Source organism: Erpetoichthys calabaricus, chromosome 10 (genome assembly GCF_900747795.2).
Source record: "Erpetoichthys calabaricus chromosome 10, fErpCal1.3, whole genome shotgun sequence".
NCBI classification, from domain to species: Eukaryota; Metazoa; Chordata; class Cladistia; order Polypteriformes; family Polypteridae; genus Erpetoichthys; species Erpetoichthys calabaricus.
Window position 1 is genome coordinate 137,427,291 of NC_041403.2, and position 23,735 is coordinate 137,451,025.

Consider the following 23,735-nt stretch of genomic DNA (forward strand, 5'->3'; position numbering starts at 1 on the left):
GGATTCATGGCAATAGCTGATGACATTTAAGCTTTTTTGTGTGCATTTTTATGACATTGTAACATTTTGCCAAAGAAGAACTCCATTAGAGAACTCCCACATATAAACAGGGGTTTTTAAGAAACCAGATTTCTGCCTTAACCTGATTATTTACCTTATCCTGGTTTTGTGTGTGCATGTAAACACACTCAATGTTACTTTTGTCTGTCTGAAACTAGATTTAATCTTATTGTGTCTTCCAGGTCACCACCACCTTTTGTACTATGTGTGTGTGTTTTTTTGATGTTTTTTTGGGGTTCTTCTTCAGGCTGCCTTTTCCTTTTGCTTACTTGGCCTCATCTGATCACCTGCATAGTGTTGATGAGCAGATATCTTCATTGTGATGTTAGTAACCTGATCTGATATTGGCTCCTTCACAGTTTCACTGTGTATTTATTGACAACTCTCTTGGTGCATTCATTCAGCTATAATCTTTCCTGTTATCAGGTTATTTTAAAGCTGATAACATTTATTGCCTGCCATCGCTTGGTTGACAACTGTCATTACTACTCTTGGACAATAATCATTGATACAGTGCATCCGGAAAGTATTCACAGCGCATCACTTTTTCCACATTTTGTTATGTTACAGCCTTATTCCAAAATGGATTCAATTCATTTTTTTCCTCAGAATTCTACACACAACACCCCATAATGACAACATGAACAAAGTTTACTTGAGGTTTTTGCAAATTTATTAAACATAAAAAAACTGAGAAATCACATGTACATAAGTATTCACAGCCTTTGCTCATTACTTTGTCGATGGACCTTTGGCAGCAATTACAGCCTCAAGTCTTTTTGAATATGATGCCACAAGCTTGGCACACCTATCCTTGGCCAGTTTTGCCCATTCCTCTTTGCAGCACCTCTCAAGCTCCATCAGGTTGGATGGGAAGCGTCGGTGCACAGCCATTTTAAGATCTCTCCAGAGATGTTCAATCGGATTCAAGTCTGGGCTCTGGCTGGGCCACTCAAGGACATTCACAGAGTTGTCCTGAAGCCACTCCTTTGATATCTTGGCTGTGTGCTTAGGGTCGTTGTCCTGCTGAAAGATGAACCGTCACCCCAGTCTGAGGTCAAGAGCGCTCTGGAGCAGGTTTTCATCCAGGATGTCTCTGTACATTGCTGCAGTCATCTTTCCCTTCATCCTGACTAGTCTCCCAGTCCCTGCCGCTGAAAAACATCCCCACAGCATGATGCTGCCACCACCATGCTTCACTGTAGGGATGGTGCCTGGTTTCCTCCCAACATGATGCCTGGCATTCACACCAAAGAGTTCAATCTTTGTCTCATCAGACCAGAGAATTTTCTTTCTCATGGTCTGAGAGTCCTTCAGGTGCCTTTTGGCAAACTCCAGGCGGGCTGCCATGTGCCTTTTACTAAGGAGTGGCTTCTGTCTGGCCACTCTACCATACAGGCCTGATTGGTGGATTGCTGCATAGATGGTTGTCCTTCTGGAAAGTTCTCCTCTCTCCACAGAGGACCTCTGGATCTCTGACAGAGTGACCATTGGGTTCTTGGTCACCTTCCTGACTTCTCCCCTGATCGCTCAGTTTAGATGGCCGGCCAGTTCTAGGAAGAGTCCTGGTGGTTTCGAACTTCTTCCACTTACGGATGATGGAGGCCTCTGTGCTCATTGGGACCTTCAAAGCAGCAGAAATTTTTCTGTAACCTTCCCCAGATTTGTGCCTTGAGACAATCCTGTCTCGGAGGTCTACAGACAATTCCTTTGACTTCATGCTTGGTTTGTGCTCTGACATGAACTGTCAACTGTGGGACCTTATATAGACAGGTGTGTGCCTTTCCAAATCATGTCCAATCAACTGAATTTGCCACAGGTGGACTCCAATTAAGCTGCAGAAGCATCTCAAGGATGATCAAGGGAAACAGGATGCACCTGAGCTCAACTTTGAGCTTCATGGCAAAGGTTGTGAATACTTATGTACATGTGCTTTCTCAGTTTTTTTATTTTTAATACATTTGCAAAAACATCAAGTAAACTTTTTTCACGATGTCATTATTTGGTGTTGTGTGTAGAATTCTGAGGAAAAAAATGAATTTAATCCATTTTGGAATAAGGCTGTAACATAACAAAATGTGGAAAAAGTGATGCGCTGTGAATACTTTCCAGATGCACTGTATCTTTGATGACTTTTGCTTGACAATTCATTGAGATTGTGTTACTCCATCATTGCCAATTTCTTGTTTTTTGTTTGTTTTTTCTTCCTGGTCTGACTCATATGTCCTATCTGATTTATTAGTCCATCATTGGCACATCACCCTGATTTCCTAATATGCTGTGTATTTTTTTCTACATGTTGCAGTACAGTATATCAGCTACAGTGCTGCTCTGTGCATATCTCTGTTTTCCACTTTTATGTAAAAGACGGCTGCTACTGTTCTCATTTATTCCTCCTTCTAATCTACAGTAGTGAGCCCTTTTCTGGTATAGCATTATTTTTACACCTAGTCATCCATCGTTCAGTCAATTCACCATTTTACCATTATATTCATCATTATTTCTTTTTTCGTGCTCTTTGTTCTTGTTTTTTCATGTAATTTAAGTTCAAATTCTGACTATCATCTTTTAAGATTTTAAAGCTTAACATCCTAACTGGTAAATGCAACATCAACTACACCTCAACCATGTTTCTTTTATTTGCTTAATCCTTGTATTTTACTGTTTTGGTTCAGTTGAAAGCAACTAAGGACATTTCCTGTTGTTTTTGCTGGAATTAGAAACCTTAATGGATATTCCAGCTTTCAGGGAAGTTGTGTAGATTATCCAATGGTTTGTCTTTCAGCTTGTCCAGCCAATACTGTTTAGCCTCATGACACAGTGGTCAGCATGACCAAGAGTCTTGTGTTCAAATCCTGGCCTAGCTTTACCTATGTGCAGTTTGTATGTTATTCCCATGTCTGTGTGGGTTTCCTTGCTTTCTTTGGTTTCTCACCAACATTGCAGGAATTTGTGTGTTATGTGACTAGGCAATTCTGGACTAGCCTGGCATGGTTGTGTGTGTGATCTGTGATGGATTGCCTTCCCATCCCAGGATGTGTCCTTACTAGTTGTGCTGGGATAGTCACTGAATGTACCCTGAACTGGATGAGTAGTTTATAAAGCAAAAATATACAAAGAAAAAAGAAAAGCCCATGTAGACAAGAGAAGAATGTGTAGTTCCCAGAGAAATTGAAATGTTTGCATCACTAAAGATTCATTATATATACAGTATAATTTAGTTTTTTTTTAAAAGGGTGGGTGAAATGACAATGAAAATTAGTAAATGCCGGGATGGCTCCGGTAGTGTATCACCTTTCTACAGAGTTTTATTTTGTGTGGATAAATGTTTCAAATTCTTGCTGCATTCCACTTCTTCTGAGAACTGCTCAACCGTCTTCGAAATGAACTTTTACACCCCTCTTTGAACTTTTACACTTCCCGAGGTCTTCACCTTCACATTAATTTTATGCAAACTCTCACAGATTACCACTGCCTAACCACTCACTTGTATCTCTGAAGACAAAACTCCCACACAAGCTTTTCCCCTTAAAACATACATAAATAAATATATAAAGTTTGTGAAGGCCTTAATGACCCTCTCAGTAGCAACCACAACGAAGTTTTAGAAGCAAACATTTCAGGTTAAGCAAACTTTACCAACAAGCTGCCAAGCAAAAGGACACAGAGATGTCAGAATGCTGTCTGTGCTCTCCACTTTAAAAGGGTCTGTCTAATGCCAAAATTAGAATAGGTATTGACGATAAAACACAATGCCAAATCTACAGTGGAGTGTCAATGACGGTCACCTAGTGACCAAGTCCAAGTTTTGATATAAAACTAATCAGAAATAGTTTGTCTTCAAGATTGCTATCTGTTAAAGTGCCGAAAAAGTCCTCACATTTTATATGTTCAAGTTTGCCCTGTTCCATTAGACTGTCATTTTAAATAAAGTCTAATCTCCTCTGAATTTCAACTTTCTAGCCATTCTACTGACAAACTCTGGTGGTTGTTACTAGAGGTAGAAGATCAAGTGATTTGAAGTGGTACATGTTTAGTTAGCCAGCTGGCACAGCATATTCTCCAAGGACTTGGACAGGTTTTGGTCTTTATCTGTTTAGGCAAGCCAGACATTCTTTCTTTTGGGTAGTTTTTGGATTTATATTTGACGGGGGTTGTTGTAATATTTATTTAGCTTTTGAAGAAGCTAAATTATCTATCCATCTCTCTATCTGTCTAAAGAACAATCACTTATTCCTAACTGGAGCTAACGTAACATTTTAAAGGAGGCTTAATCCACTTCTGGAATGCAATGGAGACCATTTCTCGATATGAAGCCAGCCCATCACAGGGCCTATTAACAACTTCCAACTATCCTAATTCCAGACACACATTTCTGTTTTTTTAATGGTGGTGTGATGATGTAGCAACACAAACAATTGGCATAAAGGGACATTGGCCTCAAAATACCATAAGCCAGACCAGCACTTCACCATGATCTGGCGCACCAGAGTAGGCCTCACCAATGGCAGCCTGGCCCCAAGCTCAAAAGCCAGACTTTCTTTTTTTAATTTTTTTAATATTTTTATTTTATTAATTTTCATTGTAATCATTCCATACAAACAGATCAATTTATAACCCAACAAATTTGAAAACAAATCAAACCCCACCCCTGAGAAGGAGAGCTTAGCTAAAGGAAAATTTCTTTAAGCCTTTTAATAAGGCAACATTAGACAAAAGAAGGGGAGAAGTAAATATCTATATAAATAAGAGATGGAGAAGGGAGTTAAATGCAATAATAGTTAATTCTCTTATTCTAAAATAATATTGATTAAATCCTGCCAAGTTTTGAAAAAGTTTTGTACAGATCCTCTAACTGAAAATTTGATTTTTTCCAATTTCAAATAATATAAAACATCAGTTTCCCACTGACTTATAAGAGGAGAATTAGGATTCTTCCAATTTAACAAAATAAGTCTGCGTGCCAAGAGTGTAGTGAATGCAATCACCGTTTGTTTGTCCTTCTCCAATTCCAGTCCATCTGGAAGGACACCAAACACAGCTGTTAGTGGGTTAGGAGGGATTGTGATACTGAGGCTGTCTGAGAGGCACTTAAAAATTTTTGTCCAAAATGATGTTAGTTTGGTGCAGGCCCAGAACATGTGACCCAGTGAGGCAGGAGCTTGGTTGCAGCGCTCGCAGGTTGGATCCTGGCCTGGAAACATTTTGGACAGTTTTAAGCGAGACAGATGAGCTCGATATATAATTTTTAGTTGAATAATTCTATGCTTTGCGCATATAGAACTCGAGTGAATGCTCTGCTTTGCTACCTTCCACTCCTTTTCTGATATATTGATTAAGAGATCTTCTTCCCAATGTCCTCTTGGATCTTTGAAAGGTAGGGACTCTAATAAGATTTTATATATTGCGGAAATAGTGTTTGTTTCCTCGGAATTGAGCAGTATTTTTTCCAGCATCGTGGAGGGTGCAAGGTGGGGGAAATCGGGCAATTTCTGTTTAACAAAATTTCTAATTTGAAGATAGTAAAAGAAATGTGTAGCTGGGAGGTTAAATTTTGAACGTAATTGTTCAAAAGAGGTAAATATGTTGTCTATATAAAGATCTCTGAGCATTTTAATCCCAAAACTTTTCCAGGTATTAAAAACTGGATATACTTGCGAAGGTTGAAAGAGGTGGTTCCCTTGCAGAGGTGCCACTGATAAAAGATTTTCCATCTTAAAATGCTTCCTAATTTGGTTCCATATTCTGAGTGAGTAAAGCACAATTGGATTATTAGTATATTTGCGATAACTTTCATTTATTGGAGAGCAGAGCAGGGAATATAAAGAAGTACTACAGGATTTTACTTCTATTGCAGACCAAGCCTGTGTATGTGCATTTATTTGTGTCCAGGTTTTTATGGCTTGTATGTTTGCTGCCCAGTAATAAAACTGAAAATTAGGTAAAGCCATGCCACCTTCTGCCTGAGGTCTTTGTAGGGTCAAATAGGGTTCAATCATAAAGTCCTCTGCCTCTCCTCTTGTATCAGCCCTGGCATTCTTTATAGTGTATTTCTGAAAGTGAGTTTTGTTCTTGCTTGTGCATTCTGATTGCATTTTTCTTTCAGGTTACCCCATATTTTTGTCTATTCTTTCTTTTTTTATTTTCTAGTGTGTGGTGTATGCTTGCTTTTTGATTCAAGGTAGTGAGTGTTAGGGTCATCTTTTGACTGAAGGGGCAAAAAAGACATTTGTGGGTATCATTAGTTTTTCCGTTAAACCTGAGGCCAGCATTTATTTGGAAGTGCTACATGGCACTCCCTTTCACTAACTGTAAAGATTATGAAGTCATACAATTTTGGTTTTTCATGCCAGCTGAATCCTGACACCAATGATCATAGTATGGTCAAAGCAATTTCAATCATGCATCTTACCAGCTGCAAAAGCTTGGTGGAGCAACAACTAAACCTTTTGACCAAATCTGTATGCTGTATACTACACACTGAGCTGCAGCAGCATGGCTGGCTGTTAGAGCAGCCAATAATGTGCATTAAGAAGCTGTTGTTCCAAATAAAGTAACCACTGAAGGTATATTTTCTTGTTAGCATGTAACTGTTGAATAACCATACACATAGGACCAATTTAATTTTATTGAAAAAAGTGCTTTAAATGCAGTAATTTTGGACCTCACTGCAAAAAGAAATCTTTATTAAGGATACATGTACGTGTATATATATATATATATATATATATATATATATATATATATATATATATATACTGTATGTGTATATATATATATATATATATATATATATATATATATATATATATATATATATATATATATATATATATATATATATATAATATAGATCTCTATATATAAAAGAAAATCCTGGAATGGAAAGCAAATGCAAGGCTACGATACGTGATAATCTCGAAAGACATTTTAAAGACCAGCAAAACCAAGGAGACTTGCCACGGTGCATCTCGCTGGGACCGTAAACATGAGTCTTGGTGCCAAGAAATTGTCCCAGGGCCATAGTAAAAAGGACAGCAGCTGTACAGGCTTTAAAAAGCGTGACAGCAGCTACCCCAACCGAACGCGAGCAGCGTTATACATCCTGCAAGAATGAATTCAGCCACGCCCGCGGCCAGAAATAAAAGACAGGTATTGCTTTTACAACGTCACGCGAGGCCAGGCAGTGAGCCATCATTTAAAACAAGTCAACAGACCTCTAAGCTAGCAGTTGTTGGATTGCTTTTGGCAGGGAAGCATCATGTGCTCCAAGCTCTTAAAAAAAACGACATGTGACAGTCAGAAGAGGCAGCTAGCGAGCAGCAAAAAGACAGCAAATGATCCAAAGGCATATCCTTCGCGTACATTCAGCCGCAACACCCTTCACAACACAAGCAGTATTATACGTCTGGGAAGAAAGAGATGTAACCACACGCTGGGCAGGAAATAAAGAAACAAGTATTGTTTTTACAAAACTTTTTAAAGTAAAAGTGAAAATAATGCATATGTAACAATTCATAAGAAAATAACAATCTCTTTAAATTGTAGATTGCCTGCCTAAGGTAAAGTCATCCCTGATGAATGGGGACGTGGGAATGAGGGGTCCTTTCATCGGATTAGCGCTATTTCAGATGTGGAATGGCAAAATGGGGGAGGCAGCTTGATGACTGAGGTCTCCAGGACTTAAAACAAATCCAAATAATATTATGTGATATCATCTAATGTGAAATTCTACTTCATACTTCTAGAATTTTTATTTTTATACTGTATTGAGGATTTATTCTGTTCTATGTATTGTACTGTATGGCTCAGAATTAAAAGACAATGTGTAAAATGACAAAGTAGAACTTCATAAAGACGTTTACAAATGTTGGCGCTGAACACATGCAGAGCAGGTTAGAGACTATGAAACCAGTGAAATTAGAAAGGCTCAAAAAAACAAACAAAAAAATAAAACGGCACTATACACATGTGAAGAAAGTTAAAGGATATCAAAGTAGGAAAATTAGAAAATATAAAAAAAGAAAGTAAAGATCGCATTAGCGCAAACAAACAAACTGCCTCATTTAACTATGCACCAGTCTAACTTTGGTTTTGCACAATAATTACTACACTATTGCACCTTAACACTTAATTCTACTTTATTCACAGAATTTTACTTATTTATTATGTTCTACTATACTGTTATCTTTCAATCTATGACTTTTTGTTAATCCAACTGATATTCTTCTAACTTTGCACAGTTTTTTATATTTTTATTTTATTAATTTTCATTGTAATCATTCCATACAAACAGATCAATTTATAACCCAACAAAATTGAAGACAAATCAAACCCCACCCCTGAGAAGGAGAGCTTAGCTAAAGGAAAATTGCTTAAGGCTTTTTAATAAGGCACAGTTTTTGATAAGCAGATCAGGATGCATTTCAGTGCGTGTTGTCCTGTATAACTATGCATGTGACAAATAAAGAATCTTGAGAATTTCAAAAATGGAGTTTACCGCACATGCATTTATTGGTTACTTTGTTCATGTAGATATATTTATCTGTCTGCTTATTTAAAAAGCTACATTTACCCCAGGAGTCAAAAACGTTCTGTCTAGCCCTTGTACAAAAACCTAGACAAAAGCTGGGGTATCACCTTGGTAACCCCATGTACTTTTGGAACTGTGAGAGGAAAATAGCACGACTTTACAGGCAGGAGTCCAATGCAGAACTCTACTTACTTTTTTACTTTGTAAAAAAAAATTATTAACTGCTGATGATGTAGATCGTTTTGTCTATGCTGAAATTCCAAACAGAGAAACCTGTCCCGACCTCATTAAAAAGATTCAGCATATTGGGACTCGCAAGATTACAAATATTGTTTTTACAGAAGTTCTGAAATAAAAGTGAAACTAATGAAATAGCAACCATTCAAAGAAAAAAAACTCTTAAAAATGTTGTAAAATGAATTGACTCAACACACTTAAAAGGTTTGGGGCAGCCACCCATATATTATTCCTAGCTGCAAAAGAGTCTTTTAAATATAGAGATGTTCTCTATACTGAGTCCAAAGCAGAACTGATGATGGTTTGTCAAAATGGTGGTTTTAAGGGATATGACAGGAAGTGATGTAAGGGAACCGGAAGTGATGTTCTTCATTATTCAAAGTAGATGTCGGAAGTGATCATTTTCTAGGCGCCAGTACCGGAAGTGATATTTTTCTGGGTGCCGGAACCGGAAGTGATGTCTTCTGTTCTAAATCAGACAGGTTTTCCCGCGGCTGGTCTGCAGAGATAACAGGAGAAAGTTTAGTGCACCCCGCCACCCCCTGGCCTGGTGTGGAATTACCTTTACTTGGTCCATACAACGTCTTCCTAGTCGCACGTGTGTGACATGGCCCCCCCCCGCAGCCCAGACCCATCGGGTTGGGCGTACCAGTCCGAGAAATCGTGGCATCGAGAAAGGGCATCGGCATTGGCGTGCAGTACACCACGGCAATAAACGACCGAATACTTATAAGGCTGCAGATCTAAAAACCACCTCGTGACGCGTGGATTACACTCCCTATGCAAGGCCATCCACTGTAAAGGTGCATGGTCTGTCACAAGAGTGAATTCACCCCCCAAGAGGTAATATCTCAGCTGAGTAATCACCCATTTAATAGCCAAAGCTTCCCGCTCCACTGCCGCATACCTGGTTTCCCGATCCAGCAGTTTCCGGCTCAGGTACATAATGGGGTGTTCAACTCCATGAACACTTTGGCTCAGCACGGCTCCAAGACCTGTGTCCGAAGCGTCCGTCTGGAGGATGAAAGGCATAGAAAAGTTAGGTGCTTTCAATATAGGAGCTGACGTAAGTGCCATTTTCAGGTCACTGAATGCAGCCTCTGATGTCTCATCCCATACCACAATATTAGGTTTCCCCTTCCTTGTGAGGTTTGTCAAGGGCGTTGCTCTCTCAGAAAAATGGGGTACAAACCGACGATAGTAACCCGCTAAGCCGAGAAAGGCCTGAATCTGCCTCTTGTTCATCAGACGCGCCAATTCAAAATGGCATCTATTTTAGAACACTGTGGTCTCACCATACCCCGGCCCACCAGATAGCCTAAATATTTGGCTTCGACCAACCCAAAGTAACATTTCTTCGGATTAATACGAAGACCAGCTTTTGCTAGTGACCGCAATACAGCTCGAACCTGCTGTAAGTGTTCCTCCCATGTGTTGGAATAGATAACAATGTCATCCAAGTAGGCAGCACTATATGAATTATGAGGACGGAGCACTTTGTCCACCAGACGTTGGAAAGTCGCAGGTGCCCCATGTAATCCAAATGGGAGAACACGATACTGCCAGTGCCCACTAGGGGTGCTAAAAGCTGTCTTTTCCTTAGCGGAGTCCGTTAAGGGAACCTGCCAGTACCCCTTAGTCATATCTAAAGTAGTCAAGAATTTGGAGTTACCTAGTCGCTCGAGGAGGTCGTCCACTCGCAGCATCAGATAGGCATCGAATTGGGAGACTTGGTTAAGCCGACGGAAGTCATTGCAAAACCTTCAACTTCCATCAAGCTTACTGACCATGACAATAGGACTGGACCAGGGACTATAACTTTCCTCAATTACACCTAGGTCTAGCATGCGTCTGATCTCCAGCTCCATTTCAGCCTTTTTTGCTTCGGGAATTCTGTATGGGCGTTCTCGGACTATAACCCCAGGTTTCGTCACAATGTCATGTGCAATCAGGGAGGTCCGTCTTGGATTTTCACTTACTACCCAGGGACAGACAGGATAACTACTTCGAGCTCCTGTCGTTGTTGGCGAGTCAAATTATCTCCGAAATTAAGGTTTAATTTACGAGCAAAGAGAGAGCGGGCTGTCCGTAGGAGGGCTCGAGATCCCTGTCCTTCCACGGTTTCAGCAGATTGACATGATAAATTCGCTTGCTTGGACGACGATTTGGTTGTTTCACCAAATAATCGACCAATCCCTTTCTCTCCTTAATTTCATAGGGGCCTTGTCAATGAGCCAGTAATTTAGAATGTGAGGTAGGAACTAAAACCATGACTCGATCTCCCGGGCGGAACTCCTGAAGAGACGTACCACTGTTATAGCATCGGACCTGGGCTGCTTGCGCCTTTTCCATATGCGTTTTCACTATTGGTCTAATCTTTTCAAATCTATCGCGTAACTGTGTGATATATTCTAATACATTTATTGACAGGAGGGCCTCTTCCTCCCAGCTTTCTTTTAAAATGTCCAATATGCCCCGGGGTTGTCGTCCATATAGCAATTCAAAAGGTGAGGACCCCGTGGAGGCTTGATGGACTTCCCGATATGCAAAAAGGACGAGGGGGAGGAGCTGATCCCAGTTCCTTCCGTCCTCGTTGACTACCTTTTGTAACATTTGCTTGAGAGTTTGACTGAACCTCTCTACAAGACCATCGGTTTGAGGATGATATACCGAGGTTTTTAAATGTTTTATTTGAAGTAGCTTGGCAGTCTCCCTGAACATCTGCGAGGTAAAAGGCGTCCCTTGATCCGTCAGGATTTCTTTAGGGATTCCGACACGCGCAAATACACCCACTAATTCCTGTGCGATAGCTTTTGTAGTAGCTGAGCGCAGTGGAACAGCTTCTGGAAACCGGGTAACATAATCTACCAGAACCATTATATATTTATAACCTCTGGCTGAGGGTTCTAGGGGTCCTACTATATCGACCCCAATACGTTCAAAAGAGACATCTATTAAGGGTAATGGAACTAGAGGAGCACGGTCCCTCCTAGGAATCTGCCTCAATTGACACTCCGGACAGGATATACAAAAGCGGCGGACCTCCTCATTAATTCCGGGCCAAAAGAATCTGAGCTTAATCCGCTCAAGTGTTTTTTTCGGGTCCCAAATGAGCTCCCAGGAGATGGGTATGTGCTAATTCACAGACTTGTCGCCGGTAAGTCCGTGGTATTAATAACAGTGACCTCATTTCCCCCTCGTGATCAGCTACCCAATATAACAGATCATTATTTAACACAAAGTAAGGACCTTGTGGCATTGGATATAATGTGCGTTGGCCATCTATCGGAACGACTGCATTCTTTGCAAACTTAAGGGAGTCGTCGTACCACTGCTCCCTTTTAAATGAAGCCGGGGTCTGCCTAAATTGAAACTGCAGGCGTGTGAGGGGATCGGATTCGACCTCAAGGGGCGGGTTTTCATCCCGAGTCAACTCTGCGCTTGATGATTACGTATGTGGCTGAGACGTCCCGGGTGTTTCCCCGTCATCCGCAGAGGCCGAACTCTGCTCCCCAGCCGGCTGTAAACATGTTGAGGGCGCTGATTCTGCGTCCGTGACTAGACCTAGTGATTTTGGGAAAGAAGCGTCTGTGCTACTGCTTTTAATGTCTACCCAATCTCTGCCTAATATCACGGGGAAGGGAGGACTATCCATTACCGCCACCATCAACTTTTTTAATATGCCATCTCGACATATATAACACCTGGCGGATTTATAATGCCGGATATCCCCGTGAATGCAGGTAATGCGGGTTTTAATCTTTAACCATTGTCGCGGTAGTACCAGATGGCGGGCAACAATAGAAATGTTACTGCCGGAATCAAATAAAGTTGTAGCTTTAATCCCATTAACTAACACTTCTCCCGTATGTGTAAAGGCCAGAGGGTTAGCGAGTGAACACCGAGCCTCCCCCCATATCACTACGCAGACCTCGTCATTGCTTCGCGGAGCTTGCCGACACGTCCCAGGTTCCACCCGAGTATACCTCGCATTTTAGCTCCGAGACTCTATGTTAGGGATGCAAGTATGCTCGAGTTCACACGAGTCCCGTTCTGATACTCCCAAGCCGGTTTCTGCCCTGAGGAGTTCTATAGCCTCTTCTAGCAAGACAATATCAGTAAATCCCCAGGCTGGCTGGGTGATTTTTCCAGGCAGGGCATGGAGCAACCAGGCGCAAGCTACCTGCTCCGCTATTTGATGGCTTGATTGTTTGTATGGTTGTAACCACCTTACCTCTTTAGCCCATAAAGCCATGACCTGCTTTTTTACTGCTTGAGCAGGTGTATAGGTCCAGGCCATTAGATTTTCCACCTGCCAGCCTGGGTTTCTCCCACCTTTATCAAAAGGCTTGCCTTTTGTGGGGTATTTAGGGGCAGTCCCCATACTCGAGAGACCATAATAAGTGCTCGATGTGTTCCCAAACGCACCAGGTTCTATTCTGTGGTTCCCGTTTCTACTTTTCCCCGGACCTTTAACAGGATGATGGGTCGAAGCATACTCAAGTTTTCCCTGATACGTCCCGACCGACCCCCACTCAGCAATTCGGGAGCGGTACTTACCCATTTGACTTTTCTTGCGTTGGGAGTAGTGTGTTGAGTCTTTGTTTCGTTCTGAATTCCATTCTCTCCAGGAGGTCACCATCCTGCTGACTACGCCACTGTAAAATGAATTGACTCAACACACTTAATAGGTTTGGGGCAGCCACCCGTATATTATTCCTAGCTGCAAAAGAGTCTTTTAAATATAGAGATGTTCTCTATACCGAGTCCAAAACAGAACTGATGATGGTTTGTCAAAATGGTGGTTTTAAGGGATAGGACAGGAAGTGATGTAAGGGAACCGGAAGTGATGTTCTTCATTATTCAAAGTAGATGCCGGAAGTGATTATTTTCTAGGCGCCGGAACCGGAAGTGATATTTTTCTGGGTACCAGAACCGGAAGTGATGTCTTCTGTTCTAAATCAGACAGGTTTTCCCGCGGTTGGTCTGCAGAGATAACAGGAGAAAGTTTAGTGCACCCCGCCACCCCCTGGCCTGGCGTGGAATTACCTTTACTTGGTCCATACAATGTCTTCCTAGTCACACGTGTGTGACAGTGTGTATCCGGAAAACCAAACACGGGGGTTGGCGAGCAAAGCGAGCCGGGGACAAAGGCCCATAGTATATAATATTATCCTGTATCTATATCTCTATTATAAAAATAAATCCTGTGGTAGGGAATGACAAGGAGACGATACATGATCTTCAAGTTAAGATCACGGAAGACAAATAAAAGACCCGTGAGACGAAAGTGAATGGCTACGTAGCATCTTGCGGGGATATAGAACATGAGATTCTCAGCACATATAAAGTGTATAAGGACAATACGTTAAGCAAAGAAGAAAGAGCAGCGTGGAGAAAAGAGATCCTAAAGCGTTGGAGAGAAAAAAAGGCAGATAAGAGATTATGAAGGCAGTGGAATTCGAAAGGCTCAAACAAATGATGGCGCGATACACATGCAGAGAAAGATAAAGAATAGGAAAGCAATAAAATTCGAAAGTATTGTAGTGTCCCAGCCTGGTTGAAGCCTTTTATGTTTTAAGTGACTGTTAGGTCCGATTGAGGGAGGGTGGAGTACAGTACGGAAGACTGATAGCAGCGCGACAGCAGATGATCCAATGGCACCTTCTTAGCAATGATCGGGCAGCGAAACAAGCAGAACAGGCAGCTCGCCAGCAGCAGAAAGACAGCAGATGATCCGACAGCATATATATATACATACATATATATATATATATATATATATATATATATATATATATATATATATATATATATATATATATATATATATATATATATATATATATATATATATATATATATATACACATTACCAGTAAAGGCGCACTGCACAATAACATGCAGGGAATACACTTGACTTCAGCATTCCTAGTTTTCATCCTTTCTTTCTCTGTACGTTTAGTATTTTAAAGATGGTGATCAGCATGAGCTGAAGCGCGTGCAGAAGGAACTCCGAGTCCAGCTCAGGGCGGCGAAGAAGCAGTACAAGAGAAAGCTGGAGCAGAAGTTGCAGAATAACAGCATGAAGGAAGTGTGAGATGGGATGAAGATCATCACTGGCTGCAGCTCGAAGCGGGGTACCACCATCGAGAGAGACGTGGAGAGAGCAAACCAGATGAACAATGTCTTTAACAGGTTTGACCACCCTAACTCACTCTCACCTCGGAGTACTGCACCCTCCACCCATCCTTCTGCTGATACCAGCATAGGAGAGAGTTTACCCCAATCTACAATCACCACAGCCCAGGTAAGCAGAGAGCTGAGGAGACTTCGTTCCAGCAAAGCAGTGGGTCCAGATGGAGTATTGCCATGACTGCTGAAGGCCTGTGCATTGGAGCTGGGGAGTCCTCTACAGCGCATCTTCAACCTGAGCCTGGAACAAGGCAGAGTCCCGAGGCTTTGGAAAACATCTGGCATCACCTCAGTCCCAAAGGTATCATGTCTTAGTGAGCTGAATGACTTCCGGCCTGTCGCTCTGACGTCACATGTGATGAAGACCATGGAGCGACTGCTGCTTCACCACTTGAGGCCATAGGTCCACCACGCCCTTGACCCTCTGCAGTTCGCATACCAGGAGAAGGTGGGTGCAGAGGATGCTATCATCTATACGCTACACCGATCCCTCTCCCACTTGGACAAAGGCAGTGGTGCTGTAAGAATTATGTTTCTGGACTTCTCTAGCGCCTTCAGCACCATCCAACCTCTGCCCCTTAGGGACAAGCTGACAGAGATGGGAGTAGATTCATACCTGGTGGCGTGGATCGTGGACTATCTTACAGACAGACTTCAGTATGTCCGTCTCGGGAACTGCAGGTCTGACATTGTGGTCAGCAACACAGGAGCGCCGCAGGGGACTCTACTTTCTCCGGTCCTGTTCAGCCTATATACATCGGACTTCCAATACAACTCGGAGTCCTGCCACGTGCAAAAGTTCGCTGACGACACTGCTCTCATGGTCTGCATCAGGAGTGGGCAGGAGGAGGAGTATAGGAACCTAATCAAGGACTTTGTTAAATGGTGCGACTCAAACCGCCTACAACTGAACACCAGCAAAACCAAGGAGCTGGTGGTGGATTTTAGGAGGACCAGGCCCCTCATGGACCCCATGATCATCACTGGTGACTGTGTGCAGAGGGTACAGACCTATAAATACCTGGGAGTGCAGCTGGATGATAAATTAGACTGGACTGCCAATACTGATGCTGTGTGCAAGAAAGGACAGAGCCGACTATACTTCCTTAGAAGGCTGGCGTCTTTCAACATCTGCAATAAGATGCTGCAGATGTTCCATCAGACGTTGTGGTTAGTGCACTCTTCTACGCGGTGGTGTGCTGGGGAGGCAGCATAAAAAAGAGGGACGCCTCACGCCTGGACAAACTGGTGAGGAAGGCAGGCTGTATTGTAGGCATGGAGCTGGACAGTTTGACATCTGTGGCAGAGCAACGGGCGCTGAGCAGGCTCCTGTCAATCATGGAGAATCCACTACATCCATTAAACAGTGTCATCTCCAGACAGAGGAGCAGCTTCAGCGACAGACTGCTGTCACTGTCCTGCTCCACTGACAGACTGAGGAGATCATTCCTCCCCCACACTATGCGACTCTTCAATTCCTAAGCTATTGTCTGTTATACTTGCATTTTTATCACTCTTTAATTTAATATTGTTTTTTATCAGTATGCTGCTGCTGGAGTATGTGAATTTCCCCTTGGGATTAATAAAGTATCTATCTATCTATCTGTCTGTCTGTCTGTCTGTCTGAAAATCAGCCCGATTTTAAAGCCGTGACATAAAAATGTCACCGTTACACTACTAGGCTTAGGATTTTATATATACTGTATAGAGTAGATATGGTGGTCAGAGCCCAGACCTAAATCCCATTGAAAATCTGTAGAATGATTTGAAGATAGCAGTCCACCAACGCTCACCATCCAATTTGACCAAACTTGAACAGTTAAACTGTAAAGAAGAGTGAGCGCTCAATCTAGATGTGCAAAGCTGATAGAGAAGTATCCCAACAGGTTCAAGGCTGTCATTAAAGCAAAAGGTTGGTCAACAAAATGACATTGACATTGGGGGGTGGGGGGTATGATCCTTTATTCATCTCAGAATTTCTTGTTTTTGATTTATAAAAATTCTTCTGAACTGTAGCTATGATATCTTTCACTTGGATGTTATAGATTGCCTTGAGTAAGTAAAGCTGGAAAAAATATTGGTTTGTGTGTTTTCATTTAAGGCTGTAAAGCAATAAAAATGGGAATATTTTGAAGGGGGTGATTCTTTTCTATACCCACTGTATATATAATGTGTGTGTGTGTGTAGTGATTATTTTGTAAGTGATAGTGGTCGTCTTCTTCTGTTTATTCTTTTTTTAATGGAAATCCCCCATATGCATGCTAGCACTTTTACATACAGTATAAAGCGATTCTTTGGAGTAATGTGTTCAAAGCATATTTGAATGACAATTGACCATGTATTAGCTCACCAAATGTTTTGTTTACCCATTCAAGAATTAATAAAAATGTTACCTCCTCCACATAACCATGTTCTGAAAATGGAGCAAGGTGACCTAGAGTAGTGGCATTGTCAACTCCTATCATTGTATCATTCCCATAAATACCTGGAGGTCAGTCTTTGTATTTTTTCAAAGTATACTTATTTTTTCATTGGGTCATTCTTAACTGCCTGCACTTATTCCTTTTTCATTTCAGATATTGCACCAATGAAGTTACACAGTTTGCCAACTGAAGCACAATTTCTCAATCTGGAAGAACGGTACAGAAAGACATTTTTTCTTCTAATAATTAATTCTACAATTTATGATTCAGACATCTGATGGATGCTTGCTTCAATTGCATTATTCTGCATGAATCATATCAGCCCCTTTCATAAACTCTTAGCAGCTGACAGAAAGTATTTGAAGTGCTGGCCTAAACTTGTCATACCCTAAAAACCCTAACAGGACTGCCTTTCCTTATTTTGGATATATTTTGTGGTGACCACAGCCATTCCTGTTTCAAAGCCACTGAGATCCATGTTATTGCCTAGTATCCCTCTGACTTGCCGTTTCTCTCATTCTCTCACACTCACACACACAGAGGATGTTTTGGCTCCTGCCTTTGGGCCGTATAGTTTACATAGTGCTTTCTGCACATTTAATACAGTGCCTGATTGAAGAGTAATTGTGTCAAAGGGAAGATTAAGCTCCATGATGTGCCACGAATGTGTAAAAACTTGAAAGAGATCAGCTACATTGAGCATCTCTTTCCCCTAGTCTGGTGCCCTGAAGTACTCTTTCTGCGATTTACTGAGATCTAACCACTTAGAGCCAGGGCACTGGACGGCCATTGAATGTCAGGATCATGACTTATGAACCCAAAAGTGCTTGTATCTCTTTTTTTTGTTTCTAACCACTGTGAACTATGGATTTTGAACTTAGGCAGTCAATTGTAGTTTGTAAAGACATGTCTTGAAAAAGTAACAAAGTAGAATCCTTACTAAATAATATCATTTTTAAAGAGCAAATTAAACACAAAAGTGTTTGTGTTTAAAATTCTTTAAAAACTACAATTTCCTCCATAAATTACTCAAGTACTATAATGAGAGTAAACGTAATTCATTACTTTGCATCACTGCTTTTACTATGTGTGTTCTGCTCATCACCACAAAGCAGTGAAGAAGGTGTCTTAGAATATTACACAGCGACACACACTGCCTTAAGCTTTCACAACTTCTGGTGAGAGGGAACTGCAGTTGTTGATCTTGCTGGAAGAGGATTTCAAATTACACAACTAGATATCAGAAGAAGACAAATTATACGACTCTATGTTGGCTTTCCGAATTTCTAGGCGCAGCCAGGATGTTGAGGGGGTCCGGTTTGGTGGACTCAGGATTGGGTCACTGCTTTTTGCAGATGATGTTGTCCTGTTTGCTTCATCAGGCCGTGATCTTCAGCTCTCTCTGGATCGGTTCGCAGCTGAGTGTGAAGCGGCTGGGATGGGAATCAGCAACTCCAAATCCGAGACCATGGTCCTCAGCCGGAGAAGGGTGGAGTGCCCTCTCAGGGTTGGGAGCGAGATCCTGCCTCAAGTGGAGGAGTTCAAGTATCTAGGGGTCTTGTTCACGAGTGAGGGAAGAATGGAGCGTGAGATCGACAGGCGGTTCGGTGCGGCGTCCGCAGTGATGCGGGCTCTGCATCGGTCTGTTGTGGTGAAAAAGGAGCTGAGCCATAAGGCAAAGCTCTCAATTTACCGGTCGATCTATGTTCCTACCCTCACCTATGGTCATGAGCTATGGGTAGTGACCGAAAGAACGAGATCGCGAATACAAGCGGCTGAAATGAGTTTCCTCCGCAGGGTGTCTGGGCTCTCCCTTAAAGATAGGGTGAGAAGCTCAGTCATCTGGGAGGGGGCTCAGAGTAGAGCCGCTGCTCCTCCGCATCGAGAGGAGTCAGATGAGGTGGCTCGGGCATCTGATCAGGATGCCTCCTGGACGCCTCCCTGGGGAGGTGTTCCGGGGACGTCCAACCGGGAGGAGGCCCCGGGGAAGACCCAGGACACGCTGGAGGGACTATGTCTCCCGGCTGGCCTGGGAACGCCTCGGGATTCTCCTGGAAGAGCTAGAAGAAGTGGCCGGGGAGAGGGAAGTCTGGGCACCTCTGCTCAAGCTGCTGCCCCCGCGACCCGACCTCGGATAAGCGAAAGAGAATGGATGGATGGATGGATATGTTGGCTTTCCAGCAAAGTTTCCAAAGTATTGTGAGCTTGTTACATTCTGACCGCCAATAAATCACATGCTATATGGCAGGACTGGTGCTGTATAAAGTCTTTCAGGTAAAGCAAGTTCAGTCACAATCTCAGCCCAATTTTTTTATCTTTTTATTTTTTTTTCCAGTTTCCATTCTGTCATAGCACCACACACATGACACATCAGACAGACAAGCCTGACTTTTTTTCATGCAGCCCAAAACTCCCTTGTCCCTTATTCCTTGTGTGGTTGTCAGCTCTCACACTCACTGAGCCCACCTTATGATTTAGAACAAATCAAACAGACTGTTTGGACTAAATCTTGAGGATGTCAAATTACATGGGTATAAATTACGAGGGGAGCCATGACAGCTCACGACATGCTGAAGTTATATTGATGAAGCCTGGGATTTAAAATTGTGGGAAAAATTGTGTAATGTGATATAGCCTTTAGAAAAGGAAACAGTATTTTTAAAAGACATCAGCCATCCTGCACAGGCACTTCCTCCCCTTTTTATTTTGGCAGAATATACAGGACTGTCAGAACTGATATCACAAGATTCCAGGATAGATTTTAGTCTCTGGTTATAAGGTTTCTCAGCACCACTTATGCTGCTAACTGTGTTTGTTAGTTATATCTGTTGCGTGATGCTGTATTTAATATTTAGTGTTCTAGTCGTTGTCTATTGGTGTTAGTCTCACCGATGCCAGACATATAATATATATGTATGGACATATAGATGTATAATATATATACATCTGTAGACAACCATGAGTGAATTTTGCTTAAAAGTGAGTAGGAACGATTACACAGCTCCCTGGGTGTCACATTATTACAGTAATCCAATGCCTCATGAAGACAACGCTCAAAGTAGGGGCTGTGAATGTAACAAGCTTTTGAACTGCAAAGCTCAGAGGTGCTCTTGTTTCCAAGCTTCTGTTTACACCTAAAATGGCCCTATTAAACATCTACAACAACAACAACAACATTTATTTATATAGCACATTTTCATACAAAAAGTAGCTCAAAGTGCTTTACATAATGAAGAGAAGAAAAATAAAAGACAAAATAAGAAATTAAAATAAGACAACATTAGTTAACATAGAAAGGAGTAAGGTCCGATGGCCAGGGTGGACAGAAAAAACAAAAAAAAAACTCCAGAAGGCTGGAGAAAAAAATAAAATCTGTAGGGGTTCCAGGCCACGAGACCGCCCAGTCCCCTTTGGGCATTCTACCTAACATAAATGAAACAGTCCTCTTTGTAGTTAGGGTTCTCACGGAGTCACTTGATGCTGATGGTCATACAGACTTCTGGCTTTTAATCCATCCATCATTGTTGGAACATCATGGTGCTTTGGGTAGATGGTGGTGGCGCACGCCACCACCAACAGGACACCGGAAAAGGAAACAGAAGAGAGAGTAGGGGTTAGTACAGATTTTGAAAGAATAGTTATTATAATGAATTGGATATACAGAGTATCAGGAATAAATTACAGTGAAGTTATGAGAAGGCCATGTTAAAATAATGTGTTTTCAGTAGTTTTTTAAAGTGCTCTACTGTATTAGCCTGGCGAATTCCTACTGGCAGGCTATTCCAGATTTTAGGTGCATAACAGCAGAAGGCCGCCTCACCACTTCTTTTAAGTTTTGCTCTTGGAATTCTAAGGAGACACTCAGTTGAGGATCTGAGGTTACGATTTGGAATATAAGGTGTCAGACATTCCGATATATAAGCTGGGGCGAGATTATTTAAAGCTTTATAAACCATAAGCAGAATTTTAAAGTCAATTCTGAATGACACAGGTAACCAGTGTAGTGACATCAAAACTGGAGAAATGTGTTCAGATTTTCTTTTCCTGGTAAGGATTCTAGCAGCTGCATTCTGCACTAGTTGCAAACGATTGATGTCTTTTTTGGGTAGACCCGAGAGGAGTGCGTTACAGTAATCTAGCCGACTGAAAACAAATGCATGAACTAATTTCTCTGCATCTTTCGATGATATAAGAGGTCTAACTTTTGCTATGTTTCTTAGGTGAAAAAATGCTGTCCTAGTGATCTGATTAATATGCGATTTAAAATTCAGATTACAATCAACGGTTACCCCTAAGCTTTTTACCTCTGATTTGACTTTTAATCCTAATGCATCCAGTTTATTTCTAATAGCCTCATTGTATCCATTATTGCCAATCACTAAGATTTTGGTTTTTTCTTTATTTAATTTGAGAAAGTTACTATTCATCCATTCTGAGATACAAGTTAGACATTGTGTTAGCGAATCAAGAGATTTGGGGTCATCAGGTGCTATTGATAAATACAGCTGTGTGTCATCATCATAGCTGTGGTAGCTCACATTGTGCCCTGAGATAATCTGACCTAATGGAAGCATGTAGATTGAGAAGAGCAGTGGACCCAGGATAGAGCCTTGTGGAACACCATATAGAATATCATGTGTCTTTGAGTTATAATTACCACAACTAACAAAGAATTTTCTCCCTGCCAGGTAGGATTCAAACCAATTTAAGACACTGCCAGAGAGGCCCACCCATTGACTAAGGCGATTCTTAAGAATATTATGATCAATGGTGTCAAATGCGGCACTCAGATCTAAGAGGATGAGAACAGATAAATGGCCTCTGTCTGCATTTACCCGCAAGTCATTTACTACTTTAACGAGTGCAGTTTCTGTGCTGTGATTTGTTCTAAAACCTGACTGAAATTTATCAAGAATAGCATGTTTATTGAGGTGCTCATTTAACTGTATAATGACTGCCTTCTCTAGAATTTTACTTAAGAAAGGCAGGTTAGAGATGGGTCTATAATTTTCAAGAGCAGAGGGATCGAGATTATTTTTCTTAAGTAGGGGTTTAACTACCGCAGTCTTAAGACAGTCTGGGAAGACCCCCGTATCTAATGACGAATTTACTATGTCAAGAACATTATCACTAAGCACGCCCGATACTTCTTTGAAAAAATTTGTTGGTATTGGGTCAAGGGCACAGGTGGAGGGTTTCATTTGAGAAATTATTTTATGTAAATCAGGTAAATCTATCCTAGTGAAAGACTTTAATTTGTTTATTATGGGGTACTGGGGTTTAGGAGGATCCTTAGTGTTGGGGAGATATACTATGTTATTTCGAATATCATTAATTTTTTGATTGAAAAATACAGCGATAGCCTCACAGGTTTTACTGGAAGTACTTAGGAGGCATTCCTTTGAGTTACCTGGGTTTAACAGATGATCAATCGTTGAAAATAAGACTCTGGGATTACTAGCATTGTTATTTATAATCTTAGAGAAATAGCAGCGCCTCTCAAGACGGACTGTGTTATTGTATTCTGTTATTTTAACTTTTAATATTTCATAGTCAATAGTTAGTTTAGTTTTCCTCCATTTACGCTCAGCTCTACGGCATGTTCTCTTTAAATCAGACACTCTTTGGGTCTTCCATGGTATAACAATGCTAGAAGATTTTTTAACTGTCTTTTCAGGTGCAACTAAGTCAACAGCAGCCCTCACTTTAGTATTAAATCTTTCCACCTTACTATTTACATTCTCCTCGCTATTATAGTTGGCACTATAAACGGACTGATTGGTTATTATGTTTGAAAGTTTTAAAGCTGCTGATGAGTCAAAGAAGCGTTTTTTAACAATATGCTAATCTAAATGCTAATCTAAATGTGTGTCACATGTGTAGAGAGCACAATGCACATGTGCGGTGCTTCGAACGTTTAAAATGCCTTGTTTCTCTTGTCCCCCAGACATCCTTAAATACTATTCGATGTCTTTTTGCTGTTATGTTATTTCACTGAGTAATATTTTCCGTTTGTTTGTGCTAATGCAATATTTACTCTAAATTTTTTTCAGACTTTTGAATTTTCCTACTTCCATTATCTCTAACCTGCTCTGCATGTGTCCTGCCCATGTCGCGGGACAAGAAAGTGTCTCTCTGTCTCTCTTCAAAAGATCACGTCTCATTTTTTTTTTCTATAATAGAGAGATATACTGTAAATATATGCATTTGAAGTTAATGGTGTGTCACACTCAAAAGGTCTGCCATTAAGAGCGCTGATAATGAAGAGCCAGAGAAAATGCAGATTT

General features: G+C 41.3%; 1 protein-coding gene across 1 annotated transcript in view; it reads left to right on the plus strand.

Moving 5' to 3' along the window:
• The window catches only part of slc13a3 (solute carrier family 13 member 3), a 129,793-nt gene that overhangs the window by 40,347 nt on the left and 65,711 nt on the right, over window positions 1-23,735 (plus strand). The window contains exon 4 of the mRNA XM_028811932.2: window positions 17,602-17,665. Within this exon, the coding sequence (XP_028667765.1) occupies window positions 17,602-17,665 (64 nt within the window). The remainder of the gene's footprint in view (window positions 1-17,601; window positions 17,666-23,735) is intronic.